At 40.4% G+C, this 20,723-nt stretch overlaps 1 protein-coding gene and 1 pseudogene across 2 annotated transcripts in view; both read right to left on the bottom strand.

The window, feature by feature from the left end:
- SPATA18 (spermatogenesis associated 18) overlaps positions 1-10,795 on the bottom strand; it is a 36,693-nt gene extending 25,898 nt beyond the window's left edge. The window contains 1 exon segment of the mRNA XM_039845188.1: positions 10,291-10,795. Within this exon segment, the coding sequence (XP_039701122.1) occupies positions 10,291-10,377 (87 nt within the window). The 5' untranslated portion in view covers positions 10,378-10,795.
- A 1,901-nt stretch (positions 10,796-12,696) lies between these two features.
- The window catches only part of LOC120588052 (Fanconi anemia group B protein-like), a 9,920-nt pseudogene continuing 1,893 nt past the window's right edge, over positions 12,697-20,723 (bottom strand). The window contains exon 2 of the transcript XR_005649124.1: positions 12,697-16,759. The product of XR_005649124.1 is annotated as a Fanconi anemia group B protein-like (transcript). The remainder of the gene's footprint in view (positions 16,760-20,723) is intronic.

Genomic DNA, 20,723 nt, shown 5'->3' with positions numbered 1-20,723 from the left:
AGTACACAATGAGATATGAGTGCCATTATTACCATGCATCTAAAACTTAGATGCAGAGAGAGTAAATAACTAGCCCAAGGTTACTTAACTAGAACAATGTCAGAACTGAGATTAGAGCCCAAGCTGCTTGTTCCAGACCTGCTGGTAACTAGCTCTGCTATAGCACTTATTTCTATTGTAGCCATTTGTCTCTGTCTCATCCTCTATCCCCTTCTCCTAAGAAGACTATGAGGTTTTTAAAAATGACTCAATCTTTTTCATGTTTATATCAACTACCACTAATATCCATAGCAAATTGAAGGGCCCAACAATATTTGTTGGATGAATGAATGAATGAGTGAGTGACTTAACAGCATAATATTGATAAGATCAGAACATTTGGAACCCACAGCCTGAACAGTTATCTCCACTCCTTCCTCGCTGAACCAGCAGCCCTTTGCCCTTGCTGTTTTACTCCTGCACTTATCGCATTGACCTTCAATTCCCCTGTTACAACCTTTGCCCCCTGGCTAGACCATGCCATGTGCTAACTGGACAGAGGACGGGCAAGGGAGCCAAGCAGACCTGAATGAGTGTTTCAGCTCTGCTACTTGCCACAAGTTCTGTGTGACCCTGCACAGGTTACTTAATCTCTGAGCCTATTTCCTCTCCAGAAAAAATAAGTATAGATAATGCCTTACAGAGTGTTAGGAGAATTAAATCAAAATAGTGCATATTCAGCACCTCAGAGACAGAAGGAGTTCAACAACTGGAACCTACGAGGTGGTATGCACTATTGATAGAAGTAATGGGCTTAGGAAGAAGGCAGACCTTGGTTTTAATCTTGTTCTCCATTTATGAGCTGCATTCCCTTAGAAACTAGATTTGAAATGAGAACCTCCATTTACTCATGCGTAGAAGGTGGGTGATCTCACAAACTAACTTAGATGCAGAGTAGAGGAGATACACAATGATCAAAAGTATTATTGTGGTATTATTACTATATGCTCCTGTGCCTTGCCCAGTACCTGGTACAAAGTAGGTGCCCGAAGGTATGTTTGTCAAATATCTGAATTTACAACTTAAATAACAGAAGAGAATAGACTGTCAAACAGTTCCTGGTCCCAAGACATGTCACAACATGCTGCAACTTCTAACACAAAGCATTGCACAAGAGACTCAAGTTTCAGTAGGGTCACATTACTTTACCAAACACGTACTCACATAAAATAAATAAAATAAAGATATGAACTAATTATATTGTTTTCTAATTCCAAAGCACAGACTCTCAAACTTCATTCATTATAAATCATTGAGTTCTTATTATATGTAAGGTCTTGGGCTGCCAGCTCAGGACACACAAAGCCACATTTTAAAAAAAAAATTTTTTTAATTGCCTGGTGAGCAACAAGCTCAGCAACTTCAGCAGTGGGATGGAGAATGGGAAACACACAAGGGTTAAATAATTACCTAAGAGTTTATTAAGTACTCTAGGTGGATAATGAGCTGTAGGAGGGACAAAGCACTCTCTGGTAAAGGGTGAGGGGTAAGAGATTAGGGCATGACAAACGGAGGAACAGCAGGTACCAAGGCAAGAAGCAGCAAGGTACATTATAGGAGGAAGTGGAATACTGGGTCCAGAGACCAAATAATGAAAAACTTAATTTGCCACATGAGGGGCTCTGGGCTTTATCCCATCACTGAAGGATGTAATGGGGCAAATAGATGAGGATGAGAATGACATAGTCAGATTTGCTTTGCATTTTACAAAAATCAGTTCTGGCAGGAATAGACCAGATAGAGTTTGGATAGACAGTGAATCTGGCTGAGAGATGCTGAGGACTGTGGAGACGCTGAGGGTTCCGTAAAGGTTCTTTCTAGACTCCGAATCATATCTGTGTCAGCCAAGATCCCAGTGATGTATTACTTGAGGAGGAAGTCGGGAGGTTTAGAAACAGGCAAGAGGTGTGAGAAGGATGACGCTGTTTTGAAACAGTTAGATATCTGAAGGACCTTCACATGAAGATGTCTAGTCATAGTACCTAACAATTACTGAGCACCTACTCTGTGCCAGCGAGGCATTGTGCTAAGAGGTGTAAATACGGTTTCTTTTAATCCTCAAAACAACCCTACAAATTGGATACCATTCATCATCCTGAATTCACCAATGAGAAAAACGAAGATCTTAAGTACTTCGAAAGAGACAGTGGTCGAACTAGAGCCTAAATCCATTCCTGTGGCCTCTAACACTGCAGCAGAGCTCTCAACCATGAGGCTTTACCAAAAAAGAGTTGGAAAATCAGTCTAGATCTCATAAGAGAGATGGGTGGGAGGCGTGACTTTGGAAGCTTTCAGGAGGTGGACACAGCGGAAGCCGTGTGCATAGACGAGATCACCAGGGAGATTACAGAGCGGGGAGAAGGCCGAGAGCCGGGCATAGGGCAATTTTGGTAATTCAGAAATGGGCTGATGAAGAAGGGCCAGTGATTGAAAAACAAAACAAGAGCAGTAAGAAATAAGAGGATAGCGAGAAGAAAGATAAAGAAGAACCAGGAAGGCAAAGGAGATGGTTTAGTCTCTGCTTCACTCGTACATTTATGCGAGGGAGCTATTGTGTGCCAGATGCTAGGGTCACAATGATGAAGGAGATAGTCTCTTACCCTCAAGGAATTTATAGCCTAAAATAAACATGTCAGTGCGTGCAAAACCAGGTACTGCTTGCCATAATAAAGGCAGAACCAGATTTCGGGAGTGAGGCTCAAAGGAAGAGGTGGTAAGAAGCCAAGTAAAGCCTTTACCGGAGGAGATTTGTGGGCTCCAATTCCAAGAAATTCTAATCGCTCTAATGTGGGGCCTGGGCATTGAAAATTTTTTTAAGTTTTCTAAATGATATTTTTATGCAAACAAGATTGAGAACCATGGCATTAGTGGGAAGTGAGATCAATTTAGTAAGGTTCAGTCAGCCTAACCCTTTAAGAAAAATTAAGAGAAAAGAGTATCACGATTACTAAAGAACAGTGAAAACTTTGTTTCAGTTACAAAAGCATAAGGGTGTTACGTGTGAAGTAAAATGCATTGATTTCTGTGGATAAATTTTAAAAACATTGTTCTAGGGAATAATGCTTTAACCCATGTCGAAAATCACTGGTCTGAGAAATGAATAGCCACAAAAATGACCCCTCAAACAGCTATATCAAAGTTGGGTTGCAGGTGGTCATGGAGAAAAGCAGGGAAATCAATAGAAATATGCCATGTTATAGGTGTGGAACATAAACAAGTGACCTTGAAACTTATTCTATGACTTCATGCAGATAGGAAAGCAAGAGGTAACAGAAAGGAGTAGAATATTCAGGAATATAACCGCCAGCATTCTTAACATAAATAGAACTTGTTCTTTTAAAGCCACTAACCCCTGTCCAACAGATATGGGTTACTCTCCTCCTTTTGTAATCGTGATGGCTGTAAAAATACTGAGTCTTGTTAGGGGCAGAATGCTCTGGACAGCACGAAGCTACTATGCCTGAGTCTGCAGGTATTTTCACAACAAAGTTCGCTTGAGATCTGCCGTAAACATTCTCTAGAAGCTGGCTTTTTTTTCACATGTAAGAAATGATGGGAGCTTGAATAAGAGCAAAAGCAGTTAGAGGGGAAAGGTGGGAGATACTTGACAGATATTTAAGAGGTAGAGTCCTCAGGGCTTGATGAACCCATTTTGTAAGGTGGGACGGAGAAGAAATAGCCCAGGTTTCTGACTTGGGCCGCAGACGGGATTGTGATGCCATTGCTCAACCCAAGGCCACAAGCAGAGAGCCAGCAAGACTGGAGAGAGGGTAACTAAGTCCTGTGTGGTTCGTGTTGTGTTAGAGGATGTGGAGCTTCCACATGGAGCTGTCTGGAAGGCAGGTGGACACTCAGGTCAGGAGCTCTGGCAAATCGCTGATGCTAGAGATAGACTTAAGAGTCACCAGCATCTGGGAAGCTAAAGCCATAAAATTTGATACCATGTGTCAACTGCTGCAGAGAAATCAAGCAAAGACTAGGGAAAAAGGAGACCGAACTTGACTGACCACAAGGTAGCCTCTAATGACTGTTACGAGAGCTATTATAGCAGAATAATGAGGCGCGGGGGTTACTTGGTGTGCTTCCAGATTGTTTCAGGTTGAAGAAGAAATGGGATTTGAAGAAGCAAAAGCAATGAGGACAGAAGGACAGATTACTCGTTGAAGAAACTTCTTAGTTTGGGGAGGGATAGCAATAGCACCGCAGCTTTGTTCTCACCCCTTCAGTGTCACCATCTTATGGCCCAAACAGAAGCTCTGGAACCGTTGAGCCTAAATGTTGCCTAATTTCCAAGGTCCTTCATACAACGTCCCCATACAACCTATCCTGCCTTACTCCTCCCATAGCACCTCTCTCTACTCCAGTCACTGTTGTGCTTTGCCATTGCACACAGCACGTGTGCTCCAGAATGACCACCGACCCTTTGATCCCTTTCACCTCCTTCTGAGCAGCCTTGACCTTATTAACATTTCCACGTGGGAGCCTGATCATCCATGCCGCTACCAACGGTTCTCTCCTACCCGATATTTTATTCCTAACCTTGAATCGCCTCCACAACATGAAGAAAAAAATTAATGAAATTTGTCACTGAATATTTGAACCAACTTGCAAACTTTGACTTGAAAAGCTCTTAAAATCCATCAATATGTATTTCAATATGAAATACAGTTATTTCCACTTTAAGAAACTTCAGTCTCACACACACAAAATATACTTCATGTATATTAAATAAGAATTAAATAGTACAAAAGGATTCATCACAATATTCCTTTAAAATATGAATGCTAATACATTAAATGGTTTACTTGACTTTTTTATTTTTTAAAAAAATTTAATTTTAATACATTTACATAAAACAAGAATGCCATTCCAAACCCTCCAATTAGAGAATCTGGAGGTGAGCAAGAAAGAGACAATCAGCAGTAGGTGTGTGGAAATTAGTCTGAAGGGAGGCATTTTTCATGCAGCTCCTTGCAGCTGGCCATAGAAATTCACACATGGAAAACAAAAGCCTGAATATCTACCCTCTCTTTTTCTCACTGTCCACGGTACATATGCTGGGGGCGGGAGGGGGAGGTTGCAGGAAATGAACACTACAAGTAAGTGGAATTTCCTTACATCTTCCCTTCACTGTAGGAAATAAGAGAATGGACTTGGCAAGCAAAAGACCTAGTTTCATATCCAAGTTCCACCCCTTCTTGTGGAGTGACCTTGGGCAGGTAAGCTGCCCTTTTAAGGTTTGGTTTTCTCGTCTGTAAAATGTAGAAAATAAAACCTGTGATTTCATAGGTACTTATAAGGTTTAAAGGCACTAATGCACGAAGAGTGCTTTGAAAATTTTCAAGGGTTCTTTATATACTAGTTGTAACAGGCTACAACTGTTCCCCTAAGGAAGCACAGTCCCATATGCAGCAGCCTTACAAGTAGCTCTGTTCCCCAAATCAACCCTTTAGTCTACATCATGGCTGGCTTTGTCACAATGCTACCTCCACAACAAAGTTTTAAAACCAAAATACTGAATTTTAGATATAAGAAAAAAATAAGTTTATATGTACCCCAACAATTTAGCAAAAGCTTCTATTTAGGCTTCTCCACTGGATTTTAGTGTCCCAGCCTCCAGTTAATATTCCTATCAGATTTCTTTCATTGTGTATTCTCCTTAAATATTAAACCATGATGATCTTTATATTAACAAATTTGTCCAAGATGAAAATAAGAAAAGTCAAATTAAAAAGTTGATAGCCCCTCTGCTAAAAATAAAATGACCTACCCCAATCACTTAATTTCTCTGTAGCCATGAATTCATCATTAGTAACAGTGGCAGGAATGGTAGCACCAATCATATACTCCATGAGCTTTCCATTTCTCAGGCTCCCTTACAATTAGACTGAAGCCACGTAATTCTGACCAAGGGACGATGAGTCAAAGTGATGTGTATGATGTAAGAGTAGTGCAAGTTACTCGCTCTCTCTCTCCACCTGCAGACCTTCGAGGCCCTATAATGAGATGGCCGCTCCACCAGATGGAGGGGTCCCGAAACTGAGCCAGGAATGGAGAGAGTTGCCATCAGACTTTGCATGGATGAGAAATAAACCTCAGTTAACACTGAGACACTAAGATTTGGGGTTTTATTAGTTACTACAGCATTGTCTATCTAGAAGAGAGAAAAAGGTCCTCAAGGGAAGAAAAATGTCCTTTATAAATTTACTAATTAGAGCGAATCCTCAAGAATGTAGCAGTATATTCACAAAGAAGGAGGGGTGAAGGCGGTAAGGGAATCTGTTTGAAGACACTATAGCAACCACATGACCTTTTGTACTAAGAATTAGGCATATTTTGGCAGAGAGACAGCCTCTAGTTCATATGCGAAGATTATTCTAAAACAGAGGAGAAACCTCTTTAAGGCTCCTTTTTATGTGCTAATATTTAATATGCTGTTTTTACTTGTTAGTGCAGATTTCTATAACACAAGAGGAGATTAAGGCAAGAAAAAGCATCACCAGCCTTCCTTACCATCCCCATTCACATATCAAATAATCAAAAGTTTCCAGATCCTGGGTCTATTATTTTACTTTAAGAAATGTAAGCCCATCTTATTTTAGGGATGGGGTTATCAAGGGTATAGTAAACTCTTATATGCTACCATAGTTACATAGAGTACATTTTAAAAGTAATAAATCTCAGAGCATCTGACCAAAGTTAATTAACTCCCTAGTCCACAGGACTCTGAATGGAAACATAAGCATCTCAGAGGGAGGAGAGTTTCAGCCTAGAGTTGACCTCCAGGTGCTGTTAACATTGTCAGGAGGATAATTTCTCATCTTAACATCTCTATGGAGCAATAAGGTAATCAGAATCCAGTTCTGCACAGGTCATTACGTGACCTTTTCACAGTTGACCAATAGCCCCATTCAGATGTAGTGTGATAAATTGGGGGCACTGGGGACAGCATCTTTGTACAAGAACCTTAGGACCATTCTCAGAGTCTTTGACCTTGTTCATTAAATGTGCCAGCGTAGTTTACAAGAGGCTGATTCACGTCATCTCTTGTCTAAAGTATCTCCCAGTCCTGTCCATTCTCCCTAGCGTTGCCTATGTCCCCATGGTGCGACAGCTAGAGCAACTTTTCCAAAACACAGTCCAAACACATGTCCTCACTGCACAATGCTTTTAGTTTCTCCTCACTGCCCTCAGGATCAAGTCCAAGGCCCTCCACCCTCTGGCTCCCACCACCCCACCTCCTCGGCTTTATCTCACTTCCACTCCCTGCCTTGAACTATTTACAGTCCCTCCAAATATCCCAGCCTTTTTACACACCCCTGCTTTTTGCACATGCTGTTTCCTCCATCCTTCATCCTCTTCTCCAATTAGAAGTTCATCATTAAGATACACTTGACATTTCTATTCCTAGCACCTAGCACAGACAGGTACATTGTAAGCTCTGAAAAAATGTTTGTTGAATAAATCAATAAATGTGCACTACAAAAAGTATAAATATAGAATGTCTCACCCAAACCTTTACACATAGCAGAAGCTCAGTCACCATTTGTTGAATGAATTATCAAGCTCTTAATAATTGGCTCAGTTCTTGGTTGAACAAGAAAGGATTCTCTATGGCTCTTTCAACAACATTCTCAATAACCACGAAGGAGGAAAACAATTCTGAAAGTTATGTGTTCACGCCAAGCTGTCACTGAACATTCAGTAGAATCTAAGTTTTAAAGGCCAAGTAATGCAATAATCCAGCATCAAAAAAAAAAATGAGTTGGCAATGTTTGTTATTGTTTTTATGATTTGTTTCAAAAGCCACCATATGGACAGTGCAGATATAGAACATGTCTGTCACCATAGAAACTTTTATTGGACAGTTTTGCTCTAGAAAGAATAAGGCAGCCAGAATTGCTATAGTGGATTGAGCAAGAAAGAGAGTAATAGATGAGGTCACAGAGTTTAAAGGAACACAACTGTGTAGGAGTTAGATGGCCTTAGGAACCGTGGCTCTTATTCTGAGTGAGATAGGAAGTCTGGAGGGTTTTGCCAGAGGAGTAACTCGATCTTATTTGACATTTAGAAGAATTGCTTTGGGTTACTATTTGTGTAATAATCCAGACGAAAGATATTTGAAGGTGGACAAGGGTGGTAGTAGCAGAGATGGTGAAAAGTGCTCAGGTTCCGTGTGAATTTAGAAGCTGGCACCAATAGATTACGCTGGTGAAAAAGATATAGAGTGGTTCATGACGAAGACAAATTAGGAAAGAGGTCAGTGTTTGGGGCATTGGAGAGGTAAGGTCAGTTTTGACTTCGAAATGATGGCACAACTGAAAATGTCCAATGGTCATTGGAGAAATGAGAGGTCAGACAAGAACAGCCCCTGAATATAGATATGAGATTCATCAGCATACGTATAAGAGAAGTAGGAATGGAGGTGGAAGGTAAGAACAGCCATAAGAGGGAAGCAGGTTAAGGCAAAAAGAAAAACAAGGGTGTCAACAGTCAGATGCAACAGATGCCAGGGAGTTGGATAGAAATGATGGGAAATGAACACAAACTTTGGAAAGACATCGGTCTCTGAGAGTGCAGTTTCTACTTTGTGTGTAGGACTGGGCGAGAAGCTGGGTTGAAATGGTTTCAGTGAGAACAGAGGAATGGGATGGGCCACTGTTAATTGGAAGGGAAAATACAATAAATTTTGGCATTTCTCAGTACTTACAGGTAGTTTCTAAAACAATCATTTAATTTGGTGCAGCCTAGTCATTTGTGTTAAATGTGTCTTGTGACAAACTAAACACGCTTTTTAAAACTTGGAGTTTATTTAGGCCACGGGGCAATAAAAAAAATGTTTGTAAGAGCTTGTTTTAAGGAGGGTAAATATGTATATCAAGATTTGTTATTCTCAACCTTCTGAGACTAGGTGACAAGTAGGCACTGTTAAGGGCCGTGGGGGGACCCCAAGGCTTTTGTAATAAAGAGGTGAATTTTAATTTTTCTGCCATCTCTATGAAGAACAGTTCTTCAAAAGTGGGCAAAGCCATAAACGCTAAACACTAAGAAGGAAGGCTGAGAAGAAAGGGGTAGCTGTTCTTTGAGCTCCTCTCAACCTCCCCCTCAGGAGCCCTGGTTAAAGGGTGAATGGGAAAGCCCAAGGGACTCAGGACAGCAGCCAGTTGCATTTTTCCTGGTAAAACTTCAGAAACATGCTTAGCTAGACTCAAAAAACTGAGATCCCAAAAGGGATATAATGATATAATCCGGTCTCTCCCACCTAAACAGAGGAGGTACTGAGACCCAGAGAGGTTAAATAAATGGCCCCAGGTCGTTCAGATAATTTGTTCTATGCAGAGCGAGACCCAGGACCTATTGGCGCTGATTCCAGATCCCTGGCTCTGTCTGCCTCACCCTTCTACTTGCTGTGTAAGAGTGACACTCTCCTAATTTAAGACGGACAGACTGAATGTAAAGCAAATTCAGCACTGGAGTTCTACCTTCCGTCGCGGGTGGGGGACGCGGGAGAGTAATGGGAGCTGGCATGGGGGTGGGGATTAGGAAGCTTTAAACAGCGCTCTGAGTTTGATGACAGAATATTGGCCTCTTACAAATGCCCTGGCAACAGGCTTTCTGAAATCTGCCTTGGTGTTAAAACTATGCCTTACATTCCGCGCTGACCAGCATAACAGTGAAACCTGCAACGTTGACAAGTGTTCGGTTCACTCACCTCTTGGTAATAAATCCTGGGTGTATTTTCATGAAACTTTATTCTGTTACAACCCCTGAGAATCCTCAAGAGTAGGAGACATAGGGAGAGGAGGGGGCAGGGAAGAGGTTATAATTCGAGGTGGGGGTACTGGGGTGGACATTGCTGGAGGAGGGGATGGGGAGGGGAAGGTGCCAGCTTGACCAGATCCCAGGCAGACAGCAGGTCTTTCTCGTTGCTAGGGCCGCCAGAGTCCTTGGTTACCACTAAAAGGATTGCGCTCTCCACTGCTCCACTCCCAGTCTCGAGCTCCGCCCGCCGCGCCACCCCAGCACCTCCTCGCGCCGCGGGGAGAAAAGGGCGCCGGCAGACACATGCCAGTCCTTCCCTCCCAGCGATCCCAGTCCCAGGCTGGGTCCCTGTTAGGACTCTTAACCGCCAGGGCTTTGCAAAGCGGTCACTCCGATTCCAGCCCTAAGAAAACCCGGTCGAGGGCTGTGCAATGAACTAGGGCAGAGGAGTAGAGGGGCGAACCCCAGGAATCTCCCACCCTGACTCACGCTGTACTCCTTCTGCCAGCGCTCTAGCTTTTCAGGCAACGATCGTAAAAATTCGTTGGAGACCAGTTTCTTCAGGTTTTCCGCCATCGCTCACTTATCCGCTCGGCCCCACTCTGAGAGATGGAGACGTGGAGGGGACGAGTCGGTGGCCTCCGCAAGACTGCGGGGTGATATGGCCGGAAGGGTGTTATCTTCCTAAGGAGCTCAGAGCGCGGCCGATGTTTCCATCCTCCCCCTCGGGTTGGACCGGGCAGGGTTCGGGAAGCCGGGGGGAGGTGCCCTGGGCCGCAGCGGCCGAGCCTCATCCGCTGCCCGGTAAGGTTTCCTGGCTCCCCCGAGGCTGCCCTGAGCCCCGGCCATAAATACTCTGTCGATTATTAAACAAACCTTGACGTGGGCGGGCTGCTGCTAGGGACGCGCGCCCCCGGCGTCGTGGCAACGCCCGGGTCGCCGCCCAGCCCCCATTGCACCCTCTCCCCACCTCGGGCCCAACCACCTTCCCAGTTTCTTCGGGGTTACCAGGCACCCGCCAGGGTGCGCAACAGCTGCTGCTCCTAATGCTGCTGCAGCTGCGGCTGCTTGCTGCTGGCCGAAGGCGAGGGCGCCCCATTCCGCTGAGATTCTGAGTTGGGTCAGGGGCCGGAGGACACCAAGACTACAAATGGCAGCTGCGCGAGATGGGCCCGCAGTGTGGAATGGGGCGTGGAGCGGGGGTGGGAGGGTCAACAGAGGTTGTTTCTTCATATAAGTTTTTGGTTAGGAAAGCTCGCTGGGCTCCTTTATTCTTTCACGTCTCAGGCCTTTAATTCTTCATTTGTAACACCAAGGGCTCGCCTATATGAAATTCGCTTTAACTAAAATTTCAATTCTTTCTGCTTCTATCTTTCGCTTTGTTCCTTGGCCCACTGAGTGGGTGCCCAAATCAATGGATTTTAGCTCCAGGATGTTCACAAATTTAAATTAACCCGTCAATCCAAACCGAGTTCAGCCCTAGTTTGACACTATTTCAAAAGGATGTATTAATCTGCAATGATAGCTTGAATTTAGTTAAGAAATGAAACCGTTTCAACCATCGTTAAGCACTTTAGAAGCCCTCATTTTATATGCCATCAAATGATATACTGATTGCAAATCATTCTTATCTGATATTCATTAAAACAGTAGGAGTGGTGCAGGGCCTAAGCTCACTAGTTTAATTCAATTTCTTTTCTCTAGGGACTTGAAAATATATGAAAATCGCATATGTGAAAGTACCGTAAAATTCAGAACTTTCACCACCTCTTTTTATTTCTCTCAATTATAGTGGTTTTACTGTCCTCTCATAAAAATGAGAGGCTCATTTTTGGAACCTGCGTTCCTACTATTTTCTGTAGATCACAAAATGACTACAAGGTATGTAACACATTATTCTATCATAGTAGGATAATAATTACTAAAGTAAAAAATATACCAAAAAAACACTAAATATTCATTAGACATTTTTTTCTTTAAAAAATATAAAAGGAATGGAAAAAAACCTCAGATTTCTTAATTTGGAGCCAATAATTGGAGCCAATATTTCAATAGGCAGTTGGAATCTTTGGATTTATTTACATATTCATAAAAAATAAGTTGGAATATTTATGTCAGATCAGGGGTTAAATCTTTTCCCTTGCTGCAGGTGCTTTAACTAACCTCTAACTGTTGATTTCATAATCTGTAGACAAGGTATAATAGTCCTTCATAGAATTATTATGAGACTAAATAAGAATTCATGTGAAGTACTTAGTATAGTGTTTGGCATATTCTAGCTTCATAAATGCTATGGTCACTATTACTACGTATGTAGATCACAGTATTATATTTAATATAGAAAATTAGGAAACAATCTAAATCTCCAACAGTAATGGTTGAGCAAATCATTCAACGAATTATTGCACAATAAAAATCCTATCATTGAAGACTAGGAATTCTCAAGGCATAATGTGAAGTAAAAAGAAGCAGGACGCTAGATTACATATATTGTGTTCTTTTATGCAATGTGAACAAATCCAAGGTATGATTATGGGTGATTTTAATTTGCTCCTTTATACTTTTCTGATTTTCCAAATTTCTACCATGAACACAATAGCTTTAATGAAAAGATATTCAGAAATCAAACTACCCAAAAACTTTACCACCCTCAGAAAAATGTTAGCCAAATATCATTATTTAAGCTGACTCAAAACAGAATATGCTTTGACCAAATGCCCCTATTACTAATGTAATAATAAGACTTATAGAGTCTAAGGATAGAATGGATCTTTGAAATCTCTTTAGAATATGCTACCTCATGTTATTTATCTCTACAGGGCTCCAGCAGCACAACTAGATTTAAGACCCTTGAGGCCTGTAGTCATTTCCTGTACCTCTTGGTTTCCCTAGAACTCTTCAGTGTGGTTGTAAATAGTTAAGAACTTTTTATAAATAACAAAGAAGCACAGTACTCAACGACTCAAAGAAAATGTTTTACATATTCATTATTTACCACCGCATTACTTCCAAAAAAGGATCTGAGATGGCTTACAGAAAGACTTGTAGAAAATGTTGTTTTAATGGAAAAAGCAAATATGCCTCAACTTTAAGCCTGTATACTGAGATTGAGCCTCATTTTATATTTATTTCTGAGCTTTGTAGAAGCCAAAGCAGAAAGGAAAATGAGTTACGACTGATTTTTAAACTGTACATACCAGTTCTTTAAATGGAAATGCTTTTTTCCGTTACTAATTCTGAAATATATTTATTCCTTTCCAGAGTATAGAACAACAGAGATGTAGGTGTCTTTAATAACTCTTTTTTTTAAGAAAATAAAGAAACGATCTTGGTATGATTGTGTCTTGCAGTCACCTTTGATCAATGTCAAGGGGGTAACACTAGAACATATGTCATCAAAGAGAGGGCCAAGCAACTGACACCCCATTTCTTAGTTCTGGTGATGTTACTTGCTACAAACTTAGAAATTCCATACCTGTAGGAATATGCGAGCATCCTCATAAATGCCCTAATGACCATACCCTCCGCAGAGCTTTTATGGGTGCTGGATAGCAATCAATTAAAGAAAGAGCTAGAGCCTGGAGAGCAAATAGTCTGTTTCTGATTTAAGAAGAATCCATATGCTTCACATTACAAACATGCAGTCAACAAGGTAGAGATTCTGTTCAAAGAGTTGGTAAGCCTACTTGTTTTACATATATGAAAGAAAATAACCGAAAAGTTTCTATTTAGAGAATACTTTGATGCTCTAATTTTGTCCCAATTTGATTTAGTATCTTATCAACCATGCAATTATTTGAGAAGAAAAGGTAAAAATTAAACCCTTCTTTTTGTGATACACTTTTGGATATCTTGGAGAAGTTGAAAGGACAACGGATTTGGAACATGGACGCACTTGCTGTATCTCATACTCTGCCAATAGTGGTTTCTCATGACTTTACATAAGTCTTTAATCACTGAGCCTCTTTTTTTTTCCACCTGTATAATGAAAAACATGGACTAAGTAAGTTCTAAGATCTCTTGCAGTTGTGACATTCTTTATTGCCAGTTGGTTTTTGTTTTAGCTTGAGTTTTACTTTTCTCTCTCTTCTTTTACATAATGGTTAAGGTTCAAATTGAGTCAATCTTGCCCTTTGTTTCAATTTTTGGTTTACAGTTCAGTTCAGGTCAAGCCTTGATTCTGAGAGAATTAGCTAATCACCAAAAGTTGAGCATCTTTTTTTTCTACAAAATGCCTCAATTTTTATTTTTACAAAGGAGGCGTATAATGTAAAATGAAAACAAGTGGAACCAAAACGTTTTATATTTTGATTTAAAATATAATCATGTTGAGATTATAATTATAAACCAGACAGTTTCTGTGCAGCAAGGTCTGATTTCAACTGAACCTCAGCTAATTTAAAAGTCATTTCCCTATAAAGGGCACCACTCACTTTTAGGTTCGTCCTCAACATTTGCTTTTCTCTCTGAAGTTCTTCTCTATAGGGATGGATGTTCTGTGTTCTGTCTGATAAAGCAGCCAGAACATCACGACTCTTTTCTTTCTTCACTTCGCACCTCTGCACCAAGTTGTTTTCAATCTTAACTAAGGCAAAAGAAAGAGAACCAAGCATATCCAATGCCTTCTCCAAAGTTAATGCCAAGTGATCAATTAGGAAATCCTTACTTCCTAATTATAGATTTTTGAAGAAACAGTTTGCAGGGAGAAGTCTGATGAGATTATGAAGGCACAGGAACGAAACTGTTTGAGTCCTAGAATAGACTATCAAAATCTCTTCAAATGGTGTTCTTCGTTTCCAGTTGAAGAATGTCCCATATGAGCTTTCTGGCCCTTGACAAAAGCAAATGTCTGGAAATCCTTTGATCACTTCACATTTCATGTGTTCTAAGAGCCATGCCTCCATCGAAGTGAGAGCACAGCTGGATGACATGATTTGAAAATGTTTCGTGCGACGCTGCATGGAGTGCACAGAGATCTTCCACGTGTTCTCTAGGCTTCTTGGGAAATGTCCCTTGATATTTCCCACTTGAAAAATCTTCTAGGCTTAAAAAAAAGGCTGCCACATGGAAATAACAATGCTCAAAACAGTATTTTCTCTCTCCCTAATTTGTAGCAGCACAATGCAACAAAAATGACTGAATGCTAAAAGTGGCGAAAGAGGTGTTACAGCAGTAATCTGTACACACTCTTTCTCAGATGGTTGTTCGAAAACCAAGCTCTCCCCTTCCTCTTCCTCACTACCAACAGTCAACTTGATCCTTTTTGCCTCTGATACTATTTCATGTGTCACTGAGCACGGTGCTGGAAAAGAGTCCCTACTCAACTTGATCACTCTGACACTTAGTAAGAGGACAGCTGAAGCTATGGAGTTGATCCATTAACTACAATAAAGTCACCCAGTTCAGGGACAGTTTCGAAGATGTGGTGTTCACTCCAACAACCAAGCTGTCATCTATTACACAATATCGTACCTTCTCTACTAGCTGTTCTGAACCTTGAGAATTGTCTGATGATTTTTCATCAAAAGTATGGACAGGATTTTCTTCTTTACCACAAAGAGTAACAAGACATTCCACCTCTGCACTTGATGTACTATCTTCTTTCCCTTGAACCAGGTTCACTAAAGCTTTGTAAGATTTTAAAATAAATTTTTCCTTAAGCAAGAGATGCTGCTGTACTTCCCGAATAGAAGTTAATCCAACTTTCACTCTCCTTTCCAGAGCTGGAATCACCAAATAACGACGATCTTGTTTGTCCTCAAATAAGTCATCTTCATTGCAATCCAGTGTTTCACTTGAATAGTTTATGTTGTCAAGATCTATTATTTTAAATGAACTCAGGCAATCTGAATTTAAGGAGTCCTGAAAAAGTAGCAGTACTTGTTCATTTCCAGTTCCATCTATCAGTACTAAGCTAATTTTTTCCCATTTAGCAGCAACCTGAAAGTTCTTTTCCCAAACAGCACAAGCATCACTGAACCTAAAAGATACAAGGAAAAGGAGGTCTCCACCCGAATCCATAAGTTGAAGTGCACAAGGACCTCCACATGGAAGCTGGCATACACTTTTAGGAGTCCCATTTTGGAACGAAATCAGCTGATCCTTTTCAGTAAGGGCAATCAGAGACATTCTTAGCTGGTTGTTGACAATCTCGGTTGCACAGACATGCACACAAGTTATCACACTGCTGTAAGCAGGAGGGATAATGTATGTATTGCTAATTACTTCTTCACTTTCAAGGGACTATATGCAAAACTTGGTATTTCAAAATGCATAATCTGATTTTGAAAGCTTTGGGGTACATTCTTCCTCAGATAAATAATATTTCTTTTGTCTTAATAAAACCATACCTAGATTTTCAATCTCCCCTGCCCACTCAATAGAGGAAAAGTTGATGGACACAGTAATAACATTGCCAGCTTGGGAAGAGATATAAAAGAATGTTTTGACATGTTTCCATAAAATTAAAGGGCCATTAAAGACCCTTATGCCATCCTTCAACTCATGGCCTAGTCTAAAACTCAAACACTTTTCAAATTTATTGGTACTGTGAAGAAACAGTAGAAAATATTTGAAAACATCACTCTTTTCATTGCATTGTATAACAATACAAAGGAGGTTCATCCCAGTTCTGAAATCTGACACACAGTCGCAACACATAATTTTTAAATAAGAGTTTTCTTCCTTTATGTTAAAGAATCCAGTAGACTTCTGAACAAATGTTCTTGTTCCTCTGTCAAATACCATTCTTCTGACATGTAATATGGGTATTTCTGCAGGCCCTTTATCTGCAAAATTTCCTTTAGACAATCGAAAAACAAGAACTTCCCCATTATAACACATGAGCCTTTCTTGTTTATTAGATAACATTGCTTGTTTGCTCGTCATTCCACAATACCACGTCTTTGTGTTGCTCCAAGTTTCTAATGAAAATTGATTCCATTCAATGGTTGTAAACCTAAAAATGAAATAAGAAAAAAAATGTCTATATTCCAAGTGCCTTCTCTGTACCAAGTACTGTTGGAATGTGGGCTCACTCATGTGATCCTCACAACATCATTATGCCATAGGAACCATTATTCCGTTCTATAGATGTGGAAATCGAGGCATGTAGTTTAAGGATCTTCTCAAAGGCCTACAGATAGGAAGTGACAGAGCTAGGATTCAAACCCAGGCAGCCTCAGCATGAGGGGCCTTGAGGCCTGTGGTTGCCACTTTCCCAAGGCCCCAACCCAGTTGCAGTGTCCTGAAGGCTCCAAACCTCCCACCACTACACTGCATCCTGGGAGGGCCAGCAAAGGCTGCACTGAGCTCAGAGGAGGCAGAGCCTGAAGAGCCAGCCAGGAGAAGGTTACCTAGGGATGCTGAGAAGGCAGAGTCTCTGAGCATCTTTCTTGAATACAATTTATTCTACATGCTTGCTGGAATAACTAATAAACCTAACCTCCAGAAAATAAACAAAGGATTTGTCTATGGCTGTACTTTTAATCAATTTAAACCTAGCTCAAACTGACAAAAATCTCCCTAACTCCCCCAACCCCTCAGAGCTCATCACTATCTTCTTTATGAATTCTCTTTAACTTTCGGACATCTTAATATTGTTGCAATGATCACAGGATATTATGCTTATTTGTAGGCTTCATATATAAGCTTGTGAGCTTCTTGAAGAAAAGGAAAAGGCTTATTTAGCTTTATATCTTCACCACCGCAATTGTACAAGTTTGTTAAACTGAATTGTTAACAAAAAGGGAAAAGGAAGGGAGGGAGTGAGGGAGAAAGGGAAGGAGAAAGGAAGAAAAGAAGATGATTGGCTGCTTTGTATCTGATGTCATAATCCCTTTGAGTTTGAAGAAAGCAAATTTAATAGCCAGTTGGTTGTTCTATGGCATCACAATTCTATCACCCAGTCATAAGCCATTTGTTCTAGATAAGTATAATGTGTCCAACATCAGAATGGAACAGGCTTTCTGAAAGTCTTTAGTTCTGTCCACTCTGAATTTGACCTACATTTGTCAATTGGAGAGATTTTTAATTTGGGATATTAAGAAGCCAACAAAAGATTAACAGAATCCACTCGGTGAAGTGAGAGCTGTGTATGTAATTTTGTTACATCAAACATAAATATATGCAATAAATTACAAGGATATATGGTGAGATCCTCATCATAATTTCTAGTTCTCAGTAAGGACAGTTGCAAACCCTCAGCACCTAAGTAAACTATAGAACTGTGCAGCAAACACAGATTAGAAGGGAAAAAAACACAAAGATTTAGTGGGACTTTTGAGAGTCACAAGATACCTCTATTTCAACCCAGGTTTCCATCATTATAGTTAGTTCAAAAAAGGAGACATCTTTGCCTTCAATCTTTTCAGCTCTGCTAGCTACATACATGGCAAATACTTGGCTTTATGAAAATGGTTACTGAAGGAGTAAGCTTAGGACACATTAAACTTTCGCACAGGCACAGTGGGCAAGATCAATTTTGTAAGATACTCTCTAAGCACCCCAGGAGAGGAACATGGGACAGCATAAGGGCAGTCCTAGGATGAAGGATGTTGAAACAGATCTTTTTAGCACATTTAATAAACATTAACTGAATTTCTAGTGTGATGGAAACATCTACCTTAATAATAAGATAAAATTAGACTTAGTGTCTCACAATCTATTCAGGAGAGAGACACAACTATAGTTCAACGTGACAAATTACCTTAGAGTAAACATAAAATACTATGGAAACACCGATGCTTCCTTTCAGTCTTTGGATGTGTTGAGCTTCCTTTACCTCCTCATCTATCCCTCTGAAAAAAGGATCAGGGGAAAGTTATAGAAAAAAGTGACATTTAGAGCCAGCTCTGAAAGGATGGAGAATTCACCAGGAAGATAGAACAGGATGGACAGCAGCAAAGAGGCATAAAATTACATGGAGAGGCAGAGAATAATGAATGTGAGTCTAGCGTGATGACAGAATCAGAGAAAAAAAACTAAAAAGATAGACCGGGGTTCAGTGACAATGAGTCTTGTATATCGGACTAAAGGAAGTGATCTTTATTTTGTAGGCAGTAGAGAAGCAGCAAAGGGCTGTAAATAGTATATTCTTGTCTCTTTTTTATATCATGTAGGAGGTCCTAGAGGCTAACTTTAGAGGGGCAGGACTAGACCCAGGAAGAATACTTAGGAGACACAGAGATGAGAGTTAATGACATTCTTCCCTGGGATAGTGCCTGGTGAGCATTAGAGTGGACAGATGTCAGAAAGACTCGGGTACTAGTAATATTTTTTACCTAATGGAGAAAAACAATCCAGTATTTACCCATCAAAGTTACTAAGTACATATTATATGTTTGGTTGCTAATGTTTTCAGGATTTAGAGCAACAGAGTTGTACACATTGCCCCTACTACTTGTGAGCAAATTATATGTGCATGAAAGGAAAACAACACAAGATAGATAGTGTGTTAAGTATCAAATGCGTCTCATAGCAAATTGGTGCAATAACAGTTTTGAGAAAGAGAGAGAGAGATTTTTTTTTTTTTTTTTTTTTTTTTTGTAATTGACAGGAGGCAGCAGGGCTGAGGTTGGTCCTTAAAGATGGATGGAATCTGGAGGTACCAGTTCACAGACAAGACAGATGGGCAAGTAAATAAATTTTAATGTAGTGGGATAAATGTGACAATATAGACATGCTTGAAGATCACAGAGAAGAGCACAGAAATCAGAAATTTGTGATGGGGAGAAAGATTAAGAAAGGCTTCCCAGAAGACAGATCATTTGAGCTGAGTTTAAGCAAACAAATAGAAGAGGTAGATTAAAAAGAGAAATATTTGCATATGTAAAGGCACAGAGATATTAAGAATCTGAAGCATTCTGGCAAATAGATGGGAAATGCAAATATTGCATGTGGCTGGAGTAAAAATGAGTTTGTAGAAGAGGCAGGAAAGGAGGCTAAAAGTAGTAGATGTATATTTTCACTGTGGAAGGTACTGGGAGAGGAATGACATGATCAGGTATTTTTGAGGGATCACACTAGAAATAGTGCAAAATGACTTTGAGGTTCCTGACTGGATGGTGGTATCCTTCTCTAAGGGACTCATGAAGAGCAGAATGGAGAAAAAGATTCTGAGTTCAGTCTTTGGATGTGTTGAGCTTCAAGTGTGAATTTGTTTCTTAAGGGCCGCTATAACACACTTGGTGGCTTCAAACAACAGAAGTGTATTCTCTCACAGTTTTGGAGGCTAGAAGTCAGAAGTCAGCAGGGTTGGTTTCTTCTGGAAACTCTGAGGGAAAATCTGTTCCATGCACTCTCCTAGCTTCTGGTGACAGTCTTGACATTCCTTGCCTTGTAGACACATCACTCCAATCTCTGCCTCCCTCACATCAATCTTCTCTGTGTATGCCTCTGTCCTCTCAACTTTTAAAGATACCAGTCATTAGATTTAGAGCTCATCCTGAATCCAGGGTGGTCTCATCTTGAGACCCTTAACTTAATTACATCTGCAAAGACTCTATTTCCAAATAACATCACATTCACAGGTACCAGGGATGAGGACTTGGATGTATCTTTTTAGGAGACACTATTCAACCCACTATAAAGTGAATGAAGGTATAACTGTCTTCATGATCTGACTAGTACTCTAGCCTCGTTTGTACTTCCACGTGCTAATAAATACGCTGCAGGCAAAAGGAAAGGTAGAATTAAAGACTGTGTTATATGGTAGAAAAGCAAAGACTTTAGTCAGATGAACCTAGGTTCAATCCTGCCTCTCTATTAGTTAAAAACTTAGTTAGCCTTTTAATCCCTGAGTCTTAATTTCTTCATTTGTAAAATGGGGATGATACGATTTATCTCCTAAGACTGTTGGGAGAATTAGAGACTGCCAAGTACATAGTAGACTCTAAATATTATTTTAGAAAAAAAAAAAAAAA

The sequence above is a fragment of the Pteropus medius genome, unplaced genomic scaffold (genome assembly GCF_902729225.1).
Source record: "Pteropus medius unplaced genomic scaffold, Ma_sr-lr_union100, whole genome shotgun sequence".
Taxonomy (NCBI): Eukaryota; Metazoa; Chordata; class Mammalia; order Chiroptera; family Pteropodidae; genus Pteropus; species Pteropus medius.
The sequence above is the reverse complement of the archived record's forward strand: the minus strand, read 5'-3'. Positions and strand labels throughout refer to the sequence as shown.